General features: G+C 32.5%; 1 protein-coding gene across 1 annotated transcript; it reads right to left on the bottom strand.

The window, feature by feature from the left end:
• Positions 1-2,983: 2,983 nt before the first annotated feature.
• Positions 2,984-10,027, bottom strand: LOC106465549. Its single transcript, XM_013925774.2, has 5 exons — positions 9,876-10,027; positions 7,449-7,572; positions 5,133-5,278; positions 4,604-4,733; positions 2,984-3,565 (listed from the first exon to the last, which is right to left on the bottom strand). The coding sequence occupies exons 1-5, from the start codon at positions 9,916-9,918 to the stop codon at positions 3,316-3,318; spliced, it is 693 nt and encodes a 230-aa protein (XP_013781228.1). The 5' UTR covers positions 9,919-10,027; the 3' UTR covers positions 2,984-3,315.
• Between the last annotated feature and the right edge of the window lie 9,850 nt (positions 10,028-19,877).

Raw genomic sequence — 19,877 nt, 5'->3', positions numbered from 1 at the left:
ACACTAGGTCTACCTGTGGCTCTGCCCACCACGGGTATCGAAACCCGGATTCTAGCGTTGTAAGTCCGCAGACATACCGCTGTGGGGGCTATGAGATGGTAATAAATCTATAAATCATATACATTTCTCGGTATTTATTTTATTTCGATGTATGTTAGGTACATGATATTAAATATCAGAGAAAAATATATGTTTTGTGTTTCTAAACGTTCAAAACAACGTGGAACGTTGACAAATATAGGAATATTATTTGTTTTACTGATATTATTTTTTTGGATCTGTTCGCGTTGCTAAACATTGTTCGAAAAATAAATAAAATAACATAAATATTTCGTTTTGTTGTGTGTGGTTTTATTAAGAATTATGTGTGGAATAAAGAAAGTTGGGTTAATGAATATTGTTAAGCCAAGTTTCACAATGCAAGAAGATAACAAGTTAGGAAAACTGTTAAATAGAGTCACGCAGAAAGCGTTATATATATAATAATAATTGATATATTGTGATTAATAAAAATATAGTTTCGACCGTGAGATTGTGTGGTACATTTTCAGCTCAATTGACGAGCGCTTATATTAGGAGAAAGGCCTCGTAGGCAGCAACTTGCAGCATAACGTGTAAGGCCAATATATTATGTTCTTCTTATTGCAAATCCGTAATATAAGTTCTGTAAATAAAGATTTATAAAAAAATTAATATTAAATTAATTGTGATTCAATGTTACACAAATTTTCTATTTAGAGATCACGATTCTCTAGCATATGGCGTTGTATAACATAATATTTGATGTTTAATATGAGTGATATATATATATATCTGATGTGCTTTGCTTACGTAGGCAGTGTCACGCGGTGCACAATGTAGACGGTCGAATTTTACTTTAGTTTTTTTTTTTTTTTTACTTGCAGAAATTCTTACTATGGGGTAAGCAAAGAAAGACTTATAGAACAAAAATTACAATGTCAAACAAACTACTGGTCAAAAGATGATTCTTTTAATAATGCGATTTTCAATACCAGTAAGCTTACTTTATCACGGTATAGAGGTCCTTAGGAGTTATTGAAAGTATCAGTGCTATTTAGTCACATCTATAGTGTTAACTATTGGTATTTTGCTATTTCAATGCCTTTTTGAAGAAAAAAAAAAATTTATTGTCAATTACAACTTTGAGGTCTCATGTTTAGTAAAAAAAAGGCGGCAATTCAATCATCCTGTGCAGTGCACTGATTTTGTTTTTAAGTTCCATTTCTCTGTGCTAATTTATTATAATTTTTTTATTGTGGAGTTTCTTTATATTGAACTTATGGAATGTTCCACTTCACCGAACCATCTTTGTTTAATGAATTTTATTTACAAATGAATAGATGTGGCATTTTATGATGAAGAATAGTCCATAATCTAATGTATACGTATATTATCATCCTTAAAACAACTAGCTATAATGATGCCTTTCACACAAATTTTGTTTAATGAGATATTTTGTTTTTAACAATAACTTGACGCATAAAGTTATTTAAAACTTTATTTGGAGCTCTAGCACACCAACACCAATTCTTAATTGTCTCTTTTTTGAACACTGAGTTTTTTTCGTGGCCCGTGCATGTCGGTCTGTAGAGGTTCCATATAGTGTACTGGACTTTAGATCTGCCTGACGTTTTCATGGCACACACATCATTTCAGAACTAATTTGTTATTCATGGTTGCCATTCCATCAAAATGAAGCGTTTTCATAACACAGGATGGTTAATAAATACATTTTAAAGGTTATAACTAGAACATAAATGAATTAACGAACAAATCAATGTTCCGTATTTAATTACAATATATCTCTTCTTTTTTTTTACTTTATAGCAATGACAGATACAGTAAAAACCTGATTCCCTGTGGAGCATTCTTTCTGTAATGTTTGGTAGACAGGAGAATTTTAAGATGTCCCGGAACATTGGATATGATATTTCTCGAACCCTATTTTACCTTTTTCTGAAAGCATATAAATATTACAAAAGAAGCATGTAGCTAAATGAGATGTTAAATACCACAACACTAGAAAATATAAAAATAGTTATGATATATGTTATAACTTGAAAATAAGACGACATAGTTGAAGAATAAGGAGTGAAGGCAGAGTCTTAAGTACCATATCATACTAAATAGAGCAAGTTATCTTGCTTAATTCGGATGATAAGTTCAAATGGTAAGTTTCTATTTGTCTTCCAGTGTGTATAATTCTGCATAAAGTATTGAACAACAGGCCTAGTGCTCGGACTGCGCCCTCCTTCCGGCTGTGCCCTGGACAAGTGCCCCTTTCGCCCTACCCTAGCGACGGCTCTGATTCTACGGTTGTTTGTAAATACTATGATTAATTTTAACTCTTTAACGCCCGTTTAATATAACTTTGTTTTGCACCCAAATGTTCAGATTTAAACTTCACAATTAAATGTATACATATATACACCTAGTTTTAACCCTATGTTCAAGTAACAGTATCATTAATGAACAATAGTTTCTCAATGACATTGATATATGACAAATAGTAAGCTCAACGGTTCAATAAATATGGTAGAAACTGTTGGTTTACTATTGATAACATCATGCAGCATATTTGAAAGTCAAACACCTAATATTAAGACTTCTTTTATTCATTGGATTAAAAATTATCTTTAATGTAAAAAAGTAGAAAATTTGAAAAATGAGACTAATTTTAAATGACAATATATTTTTTTCAACTACAGGGGTAGTGATTATTTACGACCATCTCGTATTTAATCCTAAAACATAATATAAGAAAACATGTTTCAATAGAAGTATTTCCAGTATGGCTTCTAAAGAAGATTGAAAATGGAACACTGATTTTAACCTTGCTCATGTGACTGCTTCTCCACTGTCGTTTAGTGATATTTTATTCGATTCTGTAAGTTTATGAAACACTTATTGTGTCTTTATTACACGAACGTGCATTTAGATGTATAAAATTAAAGACCCATGGTTTTCATGAAGTAAATAGATTTTACTTGTCTTAAAAAAAAAGAGAAAAAAATTGAAAAACAAATTCAGGTTACATCGCAATTTTTCAACCACGTGTGAATCAGGTTGAAAAATATAAAACATAAAGTCAGTAGGTTCAAAAAGGTAGAAACGAAAACTATCTAATCTGACCAGAAACAGTTTCTTATCTCTAGTGTAAATGACATTTGTCTACTACTGTTACTATATTCAATAAAATGTTGTAGTATGTTTATAGCTAAGAAACCACCGTCTTTATGTAGCGTAGATAGTAGACGATGTTTTCTGTTCTTTTTTTTTCTCTTTGGTTTCATTTTAGTCCAAATTTTGGAAATAAGCATCAAAAAGGCGAGACAACGGAGATGAAGAACTACCAGATGGTTCTTGGCCAGGTTCTGGCAGTACCTTGACACATTCTTCGCTCTCGGGACTGTAACCGGTACATACAATGTCAGGAAGACGTGACACAGCAGTTCTTAAGAGTTCTTGCAAGAAAGTGACAGAGTCTGCTCCACATTTGTCTTCAACTGTTTTCTCAACACACTCCATGTATCTCTGGTATGAGCTATAATTTCATATAGAAATATTTGTTTTAGTGTAACAAGGTAGCATCTTATAAACCGATCAAAAATTTGCTTTTGGCTCAATCTTTAAAATAAAGCCTTAATGAACGTTCTTAATTTTGCTTAAATTAAGTGTATATAACAATGTTAATTGTTTTGTAAATTTTTATGATATTATGTTCAATTCAAATAAAACAAAATTATTGTAGCATTTTTATTTTCTCTTTGTACATGTGTGTATTGTTGGTTTATTAAGTGCAAAACTACGCAATGGCCTTTCTGAGCTGTGCTCATCGTAGGGATCGATCCTTGAATTTTAGCGTGGAAACCCTCAAGCTTATCACTGAGCCACTGGTGCATACGTGTATTACCAATACACGTCAATGAACTAAATTAATTTAAAAAAAGATGGAATATGATATCTAAAAACTTAATAGGATAATACTAATTGTATATACACATATATAATATTGTGCAAAAGTAAAATAGAGAAATGATGAGATGCATAGTCGGAATTGCATCAAATAGGCTCTCTTTTGGTTTCTTTTTGGTAGCATGTAATGTTTCCCATTATTACTTTAATACTAAACTTAAAACGTATTAATGAGTCATTAGCTATCCCTATATGATTCAATGTATGGATCACTAACCATTTGTTATGCTTGAGTACAAGAGTCATTTTTGTTCCAGTACATACAAAATGTTAAAAAAGAAGACTCCTAGTTTGCGTATTTTGGTGCGACTTGGCATTCTCTTAGTGTCCGTATCGAATTAACTCTTGATGTGATACAACTTGTTATGGTGACTCTTGTATTTCCAATACAACAACAAAATGGTCTGTTGTAATCCATACAGTTCTAAACTACATTTCGATTTGACATTGCGATGTATCCCTGCAATATATATATACATATATATATATAGTTGCTATTGATATGATAATAAAACATGATATGATAGTATCTAAAGTGGTATTTTTGGTGAGATAGCATAACAAATTATTATTTAAATAACAAAATATCTTTCAGATTACAACTTACCAACAGGCTGTTGGAACACGTTTATCAAACTCAGATGTTCCAATCACCTCCAAGCCATTTCTCAGATCTGTAAGGCAATGTCTTGTTTCTTTGTTAGCTTCGCTGAGGCAAGCAGAATTCTCCAAGTATCCTAAGGACAACAACAAAGTGTTATATTAGCAGAGAAATAATAATTTGGAGGTTAATAATAGCTTTTAGCGAATAGTTGACATTGGTCAAGTCTCACTGATTTCTAGAAATCCAGGACAATTGTGCATACATTTAGTGCCAAAAGTAAGAGCCTACACAAGTGAAATAATATTAAATATTATTTCGTTTAGAAAGAATCGATAATTCTTTTAAAATTTCTACTTATAAATGAACAAATGTCTTTTCTTTTTGTCTTCAAAATGACATATTATGTTGATCATAATAGTAGCGATTTTATCTCTAGTTACAATTTGCTTCTTTCGATCATTAACTTCTTATATCATTATATTAAAAACAAAATACATGTAGTAATATTGATGCTAATTAGAATAAAACTCACTCTTCCTGACGTCTGTGCCTGAAGTACAGTAATCCTCTAATAGCCTTTCAGAGCCTTCACTGAAGAATCCCATTAGTTCCCGTTGGACAGCAGTCATGCAATTTTGAGTGTAATTCTGGATACAGTGCTGTACGTCGCGAATTGTGCTGCAAGACAAAATAAAAATAATTGGATGATCATTTTTATATTTAGCTAATAATTTCGCGTCCTTAAAAGTAGGAGTTATATGGCTGTATATATATATTGTATATCTTTAGTTAAGATGGAAACTTTAAATACATATTCATATATTAAGAAAGAGCAAACTGTGAATTAGTTGTACCTGAAGAGGGGCAGTTACTTTATGGTCCCCTATCGTTAAAAGAGGGAAGTTCAAATTATGAATATTTTATGTATATTACTTTTCGGAAAGACCTTTTTGTTTCAATTAAGTTCATATATGTTAATGAAAGAACAGATGCACATGAATTTGCGAATACTTCTATTTGTTTCACATTTACAAACAACACTTTTCCAGTAATTAATGTAATGTGTATAACTAAACAAAAACACGTAGAAATATTTCTGTCTATCTATTAAGTGCAGAAATACCAAATGTAGCTTATCGTGATGGATGTTCAAGCATGAATTAAAATCAGTTGTTCTTTGTTGTTTTATTTTTGACTTTTGCATTATACATTTACTTTTAATTTGTATGTTTTTCATTTTCTACGTAAAATAGGGGCAAGTATAAGCACCTTCTGTTGCTATTTATACGATAAGATGTTATAATATAAATGTTTGTTTCATATAAATCTTGTTACTAGTGTTATGTTTAAATGGTACATGGTAACGTTTTAGTTCTACATATGTACGACCGGACGTTACTTAGTTGTTTTCGTGCAGGATTGGTGATTGAAGGGTCAAAGGTTTGAGACGTGAAGCCGCTGTTTGTGATCGCACTTTCAGTTATGGACGCATTATAAAAGCGTCAGTCAATTTTGTTATTCAGTTTCAAGTCCCTGTGGCGGTGGGTGCTTCTGCATGGCTGCCTTCTCTCGTGTCAGTAGCTTCAAACTATGTCTATACCTGAACCTATAGGGGTCTTTTATCTGTGCATTTAGCTGTTCAGGTTGATAATTCCAATAATCCAATAAATCAAATGTATCCAAAGTATCAAAAATATATCGGAAATCAACTCGTAATGATTAACAAAAAAAAAAAAAATTTACAGCAAAGGTTCATGATATTCAACTTAGATATTACGTTGAAATTCGAACGAAACTGACCCTATTGAAACGTAATTAATCATTTTCCAGATTGCTATGTAGATAACAAAAGGCCTATGGGGCATTGTTCAAAGAAATAGAAATATTTTATATAAAGAAAGCATTAGATAGCAATGTAATAAGTTTCTCAGGTTTTTGTGTTTCATTAAATGGTAGGCAGCTCTAATTTCAAACTTATAGACGAGAGAGAAAAGGCAGCTAGTCAACAGTACCCACCACCAAATTTAACTGTCTCTTCTATACCAAACTCCCAGATCCAAACTGCGGAGTGTGATTTTGCGATAATGAGACGCAAATCAAGGACTCTCGTATTCACTGTCTGGAACTCTAATCACTAAGCCACACTCCATCCATTTTAATGGGTAATATTTTTTATTTATTTATGAAAAGGTTTCATAATTTGCTGAAGTCTAATTCAATTTGAAATGAATAATTTGTAGGTTTGTTGTTATTGAGTTTCAAAATCGTCTATCTTGATTGCATTTCAGCGCGATATTTATATGTCCGTCAAAAAGAAAATAAATTAATCTTCGAAAGGTTTTGTTTGTTTGTTTGTAATTAAGCAGAAAGCTTCACAATGGGCTGTCTGTACGCTGCCCACCACGGGTATCGAAACCCGGATTCTAGCGTTGTAAGTCCGCAGACATACCGCCGTGTCACTGGGGGGCGCTTCGAAAGGTAGTAAATTATTTTTATCTTTCCTAGTCATTAGTTTAATATTACATAAAATATTTAAGAAACATATCTATATATTTTATATATAAAGTAATTTGAAATAAATTATACAAAAGTAAAGAAACAAACACAGCTTACTTAGTTAAATACTGCTAAGTATAAATCTTGATTAGGCATCTCAACTAATCTTTTGAAAAACTCAACCCTGATTTAGTAGTGGGTGGACATCGTGTACAGAATTTTATTACCACAGGGTTAAGAGATTAATAAGTATCACTGGGGCTTAGAACATGTTGTGATAACAACTGTGTTATCACAAGTGTCGACAAGAATAGAATTTTGTAAAAACATAAAGTATCGCAATTCTACTTACGCGCACTGAGTGTCCAGTTCTGCCTCAGTTTGAGCAATATTGTCTTCTTGGTTGACGAGTAAGCTGGCAGCGCACACATCTAGCTCTCTCATGTGACAGCTTTGGGAGTATACCTGGTATGTTGCTAAAACAGAAATGAAATAAGAGCAGGTTCTTAGAAGATGCCACGAGTTTTTGTTTTATTTTCACCTGTCAGATACAATAGAAACACAGGAAAGGTAAACGTATCAGTATTATTGTGTAACTACAACCTGTAATCTTCCTTCAATAATCTTCCTTCATGATTAAGGTGGATTGTTAATAACTCACTATTATATAATATAGTAGATGGAGTCATGCACATATTAGACATGTGTGTCTGCCGCATGAATGAATAGACAACAGGATAACGTTGAAAATACTTTCATAGTTGTTCGTTATGGTCACCATAACAATGATGTAGTTAATTTTTACTATCACGTATATATATATATATAAGAGAAGTAACAATCATTTGATCTAATCTGGACACATCTTAAGAGCATGAAGCTGTTCTCAAGAACAAAGTAAGAAGTTTTCTGCTGAAGACTCATAAGCGTCTTAGACATCAAATAGTAATTTAACTCAATATTTTTATTAGTTGTTTTATTGAGTGTTGTAACATGCAAAAAGCATAAAATTTCTCAATATGAAGAAAAGCGTAACCTGATAGTTAATAAGGTTTTTTTCAATACAAAGAGGGAAATGCTGAATAAATCTGACGTCATGTTGAGGATAGTCATATTCATATATATATTATGGTTAAAATAAGGTTACTTCAGTAGGTTTCACAATAACATAAAAGGGTTTTATCTAAGTAGGTCAGAGGCCTGGCATGGCCAGGTGGTCATGGCGCTCGACTCGCAATCTGCGGATCGCGGATTCGAATCCCCATCACACCAAACGTGCTTGCCCTTTCAGCCGTGGGGGCGTTATAAAGTTACGGCCAATCCCACTATTCGTTGGTAAAAGAGTAGCCCAAGAGTTGGCGGTGGGTGGTGATGACTGCCTTCCCTATAGTCTTACACTGCTAAATTAGGGACGGTTAGCGCAGATATCCCTCGTGTAGCTTTGCGCGAAATCCATAAAAAACAAACTCAGTAGGTCGGACGAACTAGACATTTTCAAAGTTCACTTTTCCTTGAAATAAACAAGAATGTTTAAGGAAAGTGAGTACTAAAATACGAAGAAAAGATAAACGGCTACATTTGCTGACTGACTTGACTAGTTTGGGTGCTACCAAAATACACACACACATTCTGCTCACTTTTTTTCATTCAGCATGTTTACGAATTATTTGGATCATATAGTGCGTAACCTGATAGTTAATAAGGTTTTTTCAATACAAAGAGAAAGGGATCTAAATTTTACATCATATTGACGAATTTATTATGCGTATACTATAGATTAAGAAATCCATATAAAAATAGTTTAGATCAGTAGAGCTCACAAAAACAAAGTAAGTTAAATTTAAGTAGGTCAGGAAGATAAGAAGTTTCCAACTTCATTTGACCTTGAATCAAACAAGACTGGAAAGTGAGTGTTAAAATTCCAAGAACATAAAACAAAAAAAGTGTGCTAACAGGCTTGACTGCTTTTCCACGCTTGGATACCATCAACACACACACACACACACACACACACACACACATATTGGACAGCTAAAAAGCCACAAGTGAGCACCACTTCTTTAAATTGCTAATACTTTTTAATACCATTGTTTCATTCAATATTTGAGAAATAAGTAATCTTAAAACATTATGTATGTGTTATTAAATTAGAAACTTCGGTTCACGGTATAAAGAAAAGACAATTAATGCCTGTCAATAATTGTTTGATTAATTTCAAATTAATAATAACTACAGAAACATTTCTTCACATGTAATTAATTATTCTGTCAAAGAAGTTGAAACCATTTTCAGACAAGTGCCCTTTTCTTTTAGTTCACTGTACCCTCCAGTGACTCATCGGTAAACTTAAGGGCTTATAAAACTAAAAATTGAGGTTAGATACCCGAGATAGGAGCAACTTGAATAACTAATTGTTTAGTTTTGCGCTTAAACACAAAAAACTTAGTCTAATGTAATCCTTACAATGTGAGTATTATGGACCCCAAGCTTTCGTACATAGAAGAAAACCTTTTTTGAACACTTGTTCTGTGAATTTTTCTAAAATTACTTGAATCACTTTTATGCCTTTTTTCACACCAAGTCAAATTATTTGTTGTATATGACATATTTAGTCCAGTTTTAAGTTATTAGAATAAGTATAGAATTGGAATATTTTCAATGCTTTAAACCATCATGTATTCAACAATGAGGGTTTAATAGCATCTCTATCACAAACATTGTCGCTTTTCTAACAACCCTTTTTTTTATACAAACTAAAATGCTTAAATGAAAAACTTACCAACTGTAAGCAAGAAGCCCAAAACATATAAAATCTTCGCCATGGTGGTCTTTTTACGTATTTCTAAAAACGGTCTAATCTCTAAGCGTTCTCCTTAAGGATGCTGATGCTAATGTAGCTTCTCTAAAGACAGAATGTGTCTTATATATCCATTGAAGGGCACACTTATTCACTTATGACGTCACGAGAAAGGAAAATTTGCAAACGGTGAAGGAAAACAAGCTCTTAACGAATCAGGTTTTTCAGGTAAAGATGATGTCACTTTTGGCTGCATAATATTATGGAGTATTTTATACTCTTATTGGCTGAGAGGTGGATTAGTAATTTACTTCACTCACTTGCTTTGTTTCTTCAGTAAGGGGGGGGGGAGGATCTTTTCCTACTTTGGTATAGAAGCATATTTCATAACTAGATTTCTCCAGTTAGGCCGCGTTGCTATTTGTCACCTCAGATTTCGTGAAAAATGCTAACGTTTATATTTGTGGTATAACAATCTTTCTAAAACTTTCATTTTCACATAGTTAAGTTATAATACGTCAAATACATTTTAGCAAACATGAAACTACGTGAGCTTTAATGTTTCAAGTATAGTGAGTTTTTTACACTAGACATAAACTATTATAGAGTTGCATGCCAAACAAAAGTTATCCCAGTCGCAGTAGGGTTCTTTTTTCTTTTCTTTTTAGTGCATGAGTGTCTAATGGGCTGTTTATTCTGTGGCTACAGCAGAGATCAAATCCAGAATGTTGGAGTAATAATCTCCTCAATCTCCTCGTTGAGTTATCGGGGGGGGGGGTCGCTTAAAGAATCTTAAAAGAGAAAATTTTAAATCTGAAGCTGAAGTTATCTTCACAATAACAATTTTATAAAAACAAATGTATAAATAATGTTAAGTGCTATACCAGTTGCAGCCAAATGGACTATTTTCAACTACCACCAATCTTAAATGTACAGTACTCTCGAATAACAGATTAGTTGTTTATTACCTTTTCATTAAATGAATAAAAGTTGACTCAAAGTTTGTGTTAAGTAGTCCCAGTTTGATTATCCTTAAATAACATACAACAAACATGTTTTAAAAATGTGTTGATTACTCAAAGCGCCTATGCTGCGATTCAAGCTGACTACTTTCAGTCAACGCAAACAATTACATACTTCACACCACTTACAAAAAACATACTTTTGGTTGTCCTTGAGCTAAAAATTTCCTCGTTCTAAAGCTCCTTATCCTGGTTATACGTTTTAGCAGCAACTAACGACAATTGAAACAACCATCAAATGTTTCTAAAGATGCTCTTGTGAAACTTGAGAGAAAAGTGCATCACTCTGGAAACATACATAGAAGATTTAAAAAAAAAAGTATAATCTTAACCTCTGCGCTAGAACATAAAAAGGAAGAGTAAGATAAGGTTAATATTTAGTGCAACAAATGTCTAAAAAGAAAAATGAAAGCTAGCTAAAATGGTAAAAGTTAGCGTTAGCAAATTATTACCAAGCAATTTTAAAAGTGATGAGCAAATATTATTTCAGGAAACAATTAAAGTTTCGTCATATTCTTTATGTAGTGGTAGTGTTTCATCTCCGAGTTATAAGGCCTTATGAATATTACAGAATATATTATTATATATCATAGATTTGTTTGTTTATTTATTGAATTTCGAGCAAAGCTACTCGAGGTCTATCTGTGTTAGCTGTCTCTAATTTAAAAGTGACATATAAGAGAGAATTTAGATGGTCAACACCACCAACCGTCAACTCTTGGGCTACACTTATCAGATAGTTTGATTGACCATCACATCATAACGTCTCCACGGCTGAAAGGATGAAGATGTTCGATGATGGGATTCGAACACGCGATCTGCAGATGGAGAATCGAAGCTCCCTATCGACCAGGTCATGCTAGGCCAAATAGCTGAGGTTGTTATACAGAGGTGTGTTAATCAATAGACGTTTTACAATATAGTAGTAGTGGATGCGTTACATTGGGTTGCAGGATGAATTTGTTAACTTATAGGTCGAGCGACTGCGAGTCGAGCGCCCTAACCACCTGGCCATGCCTGGCCATATAAAGTAATAGAAACGTTGAGATGGGTAGCAATTTGATACATAAAAAAGGTATACATATATAGCTTTATACAATGGAATATTTAGTGCTTAACAAGCTTATAGTAGTGTGTTTAATGCATAGATGTTTTATAGTATGATAGTAGATGTGTAAGGATTTTTTATATCAATTCCATATGATGAAATGTAATATTTTTTTTTACTGAAGAGTTTTTTAATACGTTATTTTAAAAATATCAATTCCTATCTGCTCCTATCTGTCCACGTAATTTTTGTCATATTTTATCAGCTTTGTTAAATATACACCAGTCAAATATTTATAGGAAATATTTAGTTAGGTGAAAGGAATTTAAAGAAAATCCTCTAGGTAGTGCCTAGCGACAAATATACTAAAGCTATATCTTAACTCCTGTTCTCTTGGTTTGAAATCCTTAATATACTATCAAAAACGAATGTGATAAAAAAATCCTTCCATTCGTGATGTTTTATCTCTTGTAAAATAAATGAAACTACTTACTTGCTTCATCTCTTCTAATAAATAGTGATAATTTTGTATAGATGTTTGACGATATAGTAGTGAATAAAGAAGTTATGTTGTGGCTTGTTCTTTGATATTATGGCTTCAAATCTCAGAATGTGGTCGTGAACACATGGCATGTTTAGGAAAAAAAATCAAATATGACAAAACTTATGTACATACGAACGAGATTAGTTGGTCTATTTGATATGAAATAACAGATTCGTAATTCCCACAATAAGTCTTTTTTTTTTGCAATGTTCGTTTTACCTTTGATACCTACTAGCGATCTAACGCCACTTCGAATATTGTTTGTTTGTTTGTTTGTTTGAAGTTAAGCACAAAGCTACACAATGGGCTATCTGTGCTCTGCCCACCACGGGTATCGAAACCCGGTTTCTAGTGTTGTAAGTCCGAAGACATACCACTGTGCCACTGGGGGGCACTTCGAATAACTCTTTGCAAAGCGAAAGATTTGAATACATGTTTGGTCCGGCATGGCGGTGGATAGGGAGGTCGACTCGCAATCTGCGGGTTTAAAGCCCCGTCCCACCAAAAATGGTTGCCCTTTCAGCCGTGGGGGCGTTATGATGTGACGGTCAATCCCACTATTCGTTGGTAAAAGAGTAACCCAAGAGTTGTCGATGGTTGGGGATGACTAGCTGCCTTCCCTCTAGTCTTACATTGCTAAATTAGGGACGGCTAGCGCAGATAGGTTTCGTGTAGATTTTGCGCGAAATTCCAAACAAACAATTGAATATAAATGAATGTAAAATATGTGAATATATCCGTATGTAAAAATTCCCACAAATGCTTAAAATGCAAGACTTATGTTAAAAAACAAACAGATTCACAAAGCTGCTCAAAATTGAGTTTTGACCTTTTGGTTGTTTTTACGCTTATAACTGATTTTATTTGTAACTCCAGGAATGGACATCAAAATATGAAAAATATTTGTGGAGAAGTATGGTTTTAATATTCTGAGATTTTTATTTTATTTTTTCAAGCTTTATTGCACAATTAAAAGAAATAAATTGAATTATGACAGTTTTAGGACAAATTATTTATAATCCTCATAAACCTCTAGTATAGGTGGACACCACAGACATTGAACTTGACTAAAATAAAATGGATACCCGAGAGTATTGAAGATACAATTTCTTATTGTTATAACGCCAACTGCTGAAAAGTATACGCCTGTATATCTTCTATCTTAGTTCGCTACGTAAAAAATTTAAAACTTGGTAATATATGGATGAACATATTTACTTCCAAAGTGACATCAATTCATAGAAATTTGTTTTGGGGCCTATCAACATAATTTAATGTCGGTTTTCCTGTTTAAAAAACACATTATTTTCTGGTATCTGGACCAGTTTTCTTTATGGAATATTTTCATTGTCAAATTCATTACCAACTTTGGATAGTGGTCTAGGATCATTATTTCTGTATGCAATGCTAACTCAGTGGTTATAGTTGAGGACATATAACGCTAAAAATAAGGGTTCGATACTCGCAGTAGCTATGGCATAGTTGACCCATTGTGTAACTTTGTGCTTAACAAAAAACTAACAAACAAAATCAAATTATATTCTTTGCTTCGTTTTCTTGAAGATTATACCCCCGACTTGGCATCAGAGTTATATCAAGGATTAACTCTCTTTTTTCATTATTCGATTCCTTGATTGAAAATATTTTAATCATTTTTTTTTCAGTCCTATAGATAATAAAGGGTATTTCACCTTACCGCTGTATGTTCTTATTTTTCATGCATTATGAATAATATTTAAATGGACAAATTCACTTTTTTGTTTTCAAAATCTGATGCATCACACCGTGAATCGTTATTTTTAATCATTCGAATGTTGACTGAAATGCAATAATAGGTTGAGGCAGAATTTTAAGTGAATTCTACTTGAAATGTACGAAGTCAATGTCTGCCAAATTGGGTTTCCTGCTAAACTTTGTAACCATTTGATAACAGGCCAAATACTCTTGTTGTTGCCTTAGTGGCCTGTATTTGTGTTTTAGGTCAGTGAAGCTTGCCAATCTGTTGCAAAGGTATATTTGGTACTTCAACTTGCCTCACTCTTTGCAGAACACGCAACAGTGTATTGGTATTTTTTTTTGTCACACTTTGGTAATACTGTTTGAATGAAATCTCAATTGCTATTTCTATTTCTTAGTGAAATATATATTCAAGATGTATTCATCTCGTATTATTATTATTCACATGCTGTATTGCATAAACTTTTGATAATAATGATGATATTCGGCTGTAACTATATTATAATTTGCAACTCACGTCATTCAACTACTTTACTTAGCCTATAAAATAAATGTTTTAGTTCTGGAGGAAATATTTTACGAATGGATATTGGTTCTTGCAATTCTTGCGATAATCAGTATGTAACACGATTTTTACGCTATGATTCGTTAACTCTTAATGTTTTATCAAACATGAGGAAGATGCACTGAATCTAAAAATCCTTAAATTTAGAAAATACAAATTTATTGACGAAACGCTATGTGCATGACGATTGTCATTTCTTTTTCGCCCCTTTCTTCCAGTAAATCGTATAGGGTAATCTCTTGAACAAATTTTTTGGGTTTCGGGGCTACGTTATTTTGTCAACACTAACGATTGAAACGATGAAATTTTCCATCCGGCACTTTATGAAGATATTTTTATTTCCATTGGAATGCTACTTTTTAAAGATGTTCTGTGTTATACTATGTAACATTTCATTTTAGGATGATTAGCTTCCTCTGATACTGAGCAATGAATGCATTTACCGGATTTGTCTTTTTGTGTTGAAATCGGATAACCTTATGACCTAATTGTGGGCTAGTTTTCCGAGGTCTTGTTTAGCAGTTTCGATGTATTTTAGAACTATAATAACTTAAGGCAGCTTTTTTCAAACTGCAGCTTTTACTTTATTTTAGTCAGATGCACACATACATATTTTTATATCACTGAAGAACTTCATAAGTGTTAAAAATTCAGTTGGTTTTTGGTGACAACAAACATTATTAGATTACTGTTCGTCATTCCATCAACAGACTTGACAGTAATCTCGAAATGAGTCTGAGGCTCGTTTTGCTATATTGCTTTTGTTTTGTCATGTAATTTTAGAAAGTGGTAATAGTGAATCCTTCAGGTTATGAGGGTTTTTGAGTAATGAAGAAATTACTATTTGGATATGGCTATGCAGTAGATCCAGATCCAGAATGCATGTCTGTGGTGCTCAGAATAGTTTATATGGTATATGTTGCTCTATATAGAGGATGGATTAGTCCATGTGGGCTGTGGTGACTTGAATAGCCCATGTGAAATATGAAATTATAAATAATATAAAGAGGTGATTGAAGTAGGCTTAGGCTCTAATTCGAAGGAGATATAATTGGTTGGGTTTATAAACGTGCTACCTAATTTTAAACTGTGAAAGTTCTTCTCTAAAATCTTTATCTGGCTCTCCTTCCAGTCATAGAAAATAAAATAATATTTGTAATTTAACACCAAAAATATTCCTTGAGAACGCTAGAACTGGCAATTGTCTTACGAGACTAGCTGAGAAACCTCAAAAACAAAATAATGACTTTAAACATCTCAATTAAACATATTGCATGTAAAATGACTAAATATCAGTAAAAAAAGGCAGCTACCGATGGATGTAACAGCTTTTATAATACCCCAAGCCTTATATTTACCCTAGCAGAACTCTAGAAGGAGCTGTACAAGCAATATATTTTGTAACCAGGCTCATTGATTGAGACGGGCCGTTACTTTCCAGTAAGCAATACCGGCACTTTTATATTCCAAAGAGTTGTGTATCGGCACTTCTCATCATAGCCAGAAATGTGTATCTAAGTGCATACCCCCTACTTTTTCTTTGCCCTCGTTTTTTCCCAGCCTAGTATGGTCTAGTGGTTAGGACACTTGACTATCAATCTGCGGGTCACGAGTTCCAATACCATCACCGAGCAAGCTCGCTCTTCCAGGCGTGGGGGCGTTATCATGTTACGGTCAATTCATGTTTTCGTTGATAAAAGAGTATCCCAAGAGTTGGTGATGTTAACTAGCTACCTTTCCTCTAGTTTATCACTTCTAAATTAGGGACGACTATCTTAGATATCTCTCAAGTAGTTATGTGCGAAATTCACAAATTAACCCTTTTTGCCACTTTTATGCCTACCAGCACTTTTCTTCTTGCTATTTCAAGCACTGCTTTTGCTCGATGTTAAGTAATTGGTTATTATGATTGAAAACATAAAATCAATAATAATATTACAATGTTTTTCATGTAAGCTTTGTTATAATACAAAGTTTTGAAGTAAAATATTGACAGTATAATTTGTCACAGCTGATAACAAAATACAATAGACTTGAGACTACTCCTGAATTTTTAGTTTTGCATATGACATAATTAACTGTAATGTAACTCTGTAAAAACTGATTGAATAATGTGATAGGGTAGAAGTAGGATAAAAGCGAATTACAATCAGTAATAAACGTACGATTCAAAGGAAAGAGAAATTCGTGCCACTTTTTATATAATAGTTAATAAACGATAAATACAATAGAAAAATAACGGTTATATAATATAGTGCAAATTATCCGCGAAATGTTTTTCAATACAAAGTTTTTTACTATTATAAATGCCACTTTCCCTTGAGGTTTAGGTTTAAGTGTGTCTTGAGAATTAAAATGTTGTTTGTAGTTAAGCACAAAGTTACGCAATGGGCTATCTGTGCTCTGCCCACCAGCGGTATCGAAACTCGGTTTCTAGCGTTGTAAGTCCGCAAACATACCGCTGTGTCACTGGGTGTGTGTGTGTGTGTGTGTGAGGAGAATAAATGAGTAAGTAAAATAATTATAACACAAGGGCTATTATAAAATTTACAGTATCAATATGATGTCAAACTATACACTTTTTTATTGTTGGCTAGCTTTAGTACAAGTTGACAATAAAGTTAGAAAAAAAAACAGCCTTTACTCTCCAAATAACTCAGAAAATAATAATTATAATTTCTTTATTGCTTTATTCGTCATTGCTGCTTCATCAGGGCGAGTACAAAAGTCATGAATATGAAAATATACGTTAATTATTGAATCACTTTGATGTTCCATTTCTCGAGACTCTCGTAACGTGTTTTTATCAATATTCAAAATATTTTTTGTTTGTAGTTAAGCACAAAGTTACACAAAGGGTTAGCTGTGCTTTGCCCACCACGGGGTCATTTAAAATAATGTTGTTGTTTTACAATTGTTTTTATCTTTATTGCCAAAATGTTTTGCAATTGTTCTAAGATTATAGTATAGTTATGCTTCCAACTATATTACTACACAAGAACTTAACTTGTATTACTTATGCGAAATTGAAAGTTTACGACAAATTCAAAATGTTTTATGATTTGCTTGGAAAAATAGATAATTAGAAATTGAGGTGATTAAGAAAAAAAATTAAGTTGAAAAGATACAAATTTCACTAACTGTGTTAAAATAATATAACTGCAGCTACGTTCTTTGTTACTGAGACTACAAAAGTTTAGTGTTAATAAGATGACTAGTGTGTAGTTGGGAAGTTGTATTAGAAGGGGCTATAGAAACATAATAAAGAAAAGTGTTTGTAAGTGCGAAAGAGTTAATCAACAGATTATCATATTAAAGATATTGGATATGATGTGTGTGTTTTTGAATGAGAGTTTAGTTAGATGTGCCAGCTTTTGTCTCTGTTCATTTTTGTCGTTAATGAATATAACTTCCATATATATATATATGTATACTTTTTCTTTCTTTAAATTCTTTGGTTTCTTTGTAAGGTTGAAACTGTAAATTAATTTTGGTTATCTATGCTTGAGGTTCCGTGTTTGTGTAAGAAGTGTTCTGCTGGGGTAGTTTTGTATTGTTCATATTTATGTAACGCCGTGTGTGTAAAGATCTTACAGTTTCACTTATGTTTTTAGTATAGCATATTTGTCTTGTTCCGTTTTCTCTGGCATATCGTTGTTTTTTTGTCCAATTTTGTTTGTTTGTAAGAGGAAAGAACTGTTCTTTCAGTATTTTACTTGATTTGTGTGTTATTTTGGTTGTCAGTTGGGATTGTTCAAAAATACAGTGTCAATACCATTCTTAACTGGAGTTGTTACGTTCAATTTTGATTATTTTATTTTTTTAGGCCGAACAATGCCTAATGGTTAGAGTACCAGACTTCGGATTAAAAGATCCAAAGTTCGAGTCTGCGATAAGCACTAAACACGACCCATTGAACTGGATTAGTGGAAGTTGTAGAATATCGATAGCTTCTGGCGAAGTTGTGAAAGCTAAATGTTGAGCTAATAAAGATACATTATAGAGATATAAGTAGTTATTTTATTTACCTTAATAGAAGTATCAATATGATGTTGGACTATATGCTTTGCTTTTGTTTGACAGATTTAGTACAAGTTATTAAAAAGGTAGTAACAATATGATGTCGGACTATATTATTTGCCATTGTTGGCTATCGTACAAGTTATTAAAAAACAGACAGTAAAACGATCAACATAATATAACTTGCACGGAAATTCCGTAAGTATTAGTTATGTAATAACCCAGTAAAATCATAATGTACAAGAGTGAAGCCAGAGATCGTTAACATCAATCGATGAATATAAATGAAACATATAACAGCTTTACAAATTGATGTACTTAGCAAGTTTTAGACAACTTTACACGTCTAGTATTTGATCACATGCATTTATTAAAACAGCCTCCAAAGGTTATACGATATTTATGTATTAATTATCGAAAATTTAATATCCTTTGCTTTACATCAAAGAGAATATTTTTAGGCATGAGAAAAGTAGATAAAAAAAAGGAGAATGAAGGAAACAGTTAATTTAATTTTTGGTTGTTGAACAATTTTGATGGATATATTTCGATTACATCACTCACACAGACAATATATATTAAGACACTGTTGTACTAGATACCATTTTCACCTCACATACTTAATAACTAGTTTATTAGTATTTAATGGTAATTTTCAACGAAGTAATTTAGATTTTTCAATACTTGTATTGGGTTATTCTGTTTTAGTTAGAAAATCAATCTTTTTCTCTGATATAGATGGTAATTCATAATATATAATCTAACGATTTATTATAGTATGTTAGCACTTGTGTATAAAGTTAAAATTATAAATACTATTCAACGTACTAGTACACAATTTAATTGTGTACCAGTTTAACGTTGAATATTATTTATGATTCTAATGATTTATGTAGTTTTAACTTTTTTTTTTTGTATCAAAACTCTCGTTTACAAATTTCTACGATACTTTGGCAGAATATGTTTCCAGCATCACGAAAGTTTATAAAAGGCAGTACGATTTCACTATTTTTTGCCAGACATATTTCGATTTTGATCGAATTCAAAT

This window comes from Limulus polyphemus, unplaced genomic scaffold (genome assembly GCF_000517525.1).
Source record: "Limulus polyphemus unplaced genomic scaffold, Limulus_polyphemus-2.1.2 Scaffold1979, whole genome shotgun sequence".
Lineage (NCBI taxonomy): Eukaryota > Metazoa > Arthropoda > Merostomata > Xiphosura > Limulidae > Limulus > Limulus polyphemus.
The sequence above is the reverse complement of the archived record's forward strand: the minus strand, read 5'-3'. Positions and strand labels throughout refer to the sequence as shown.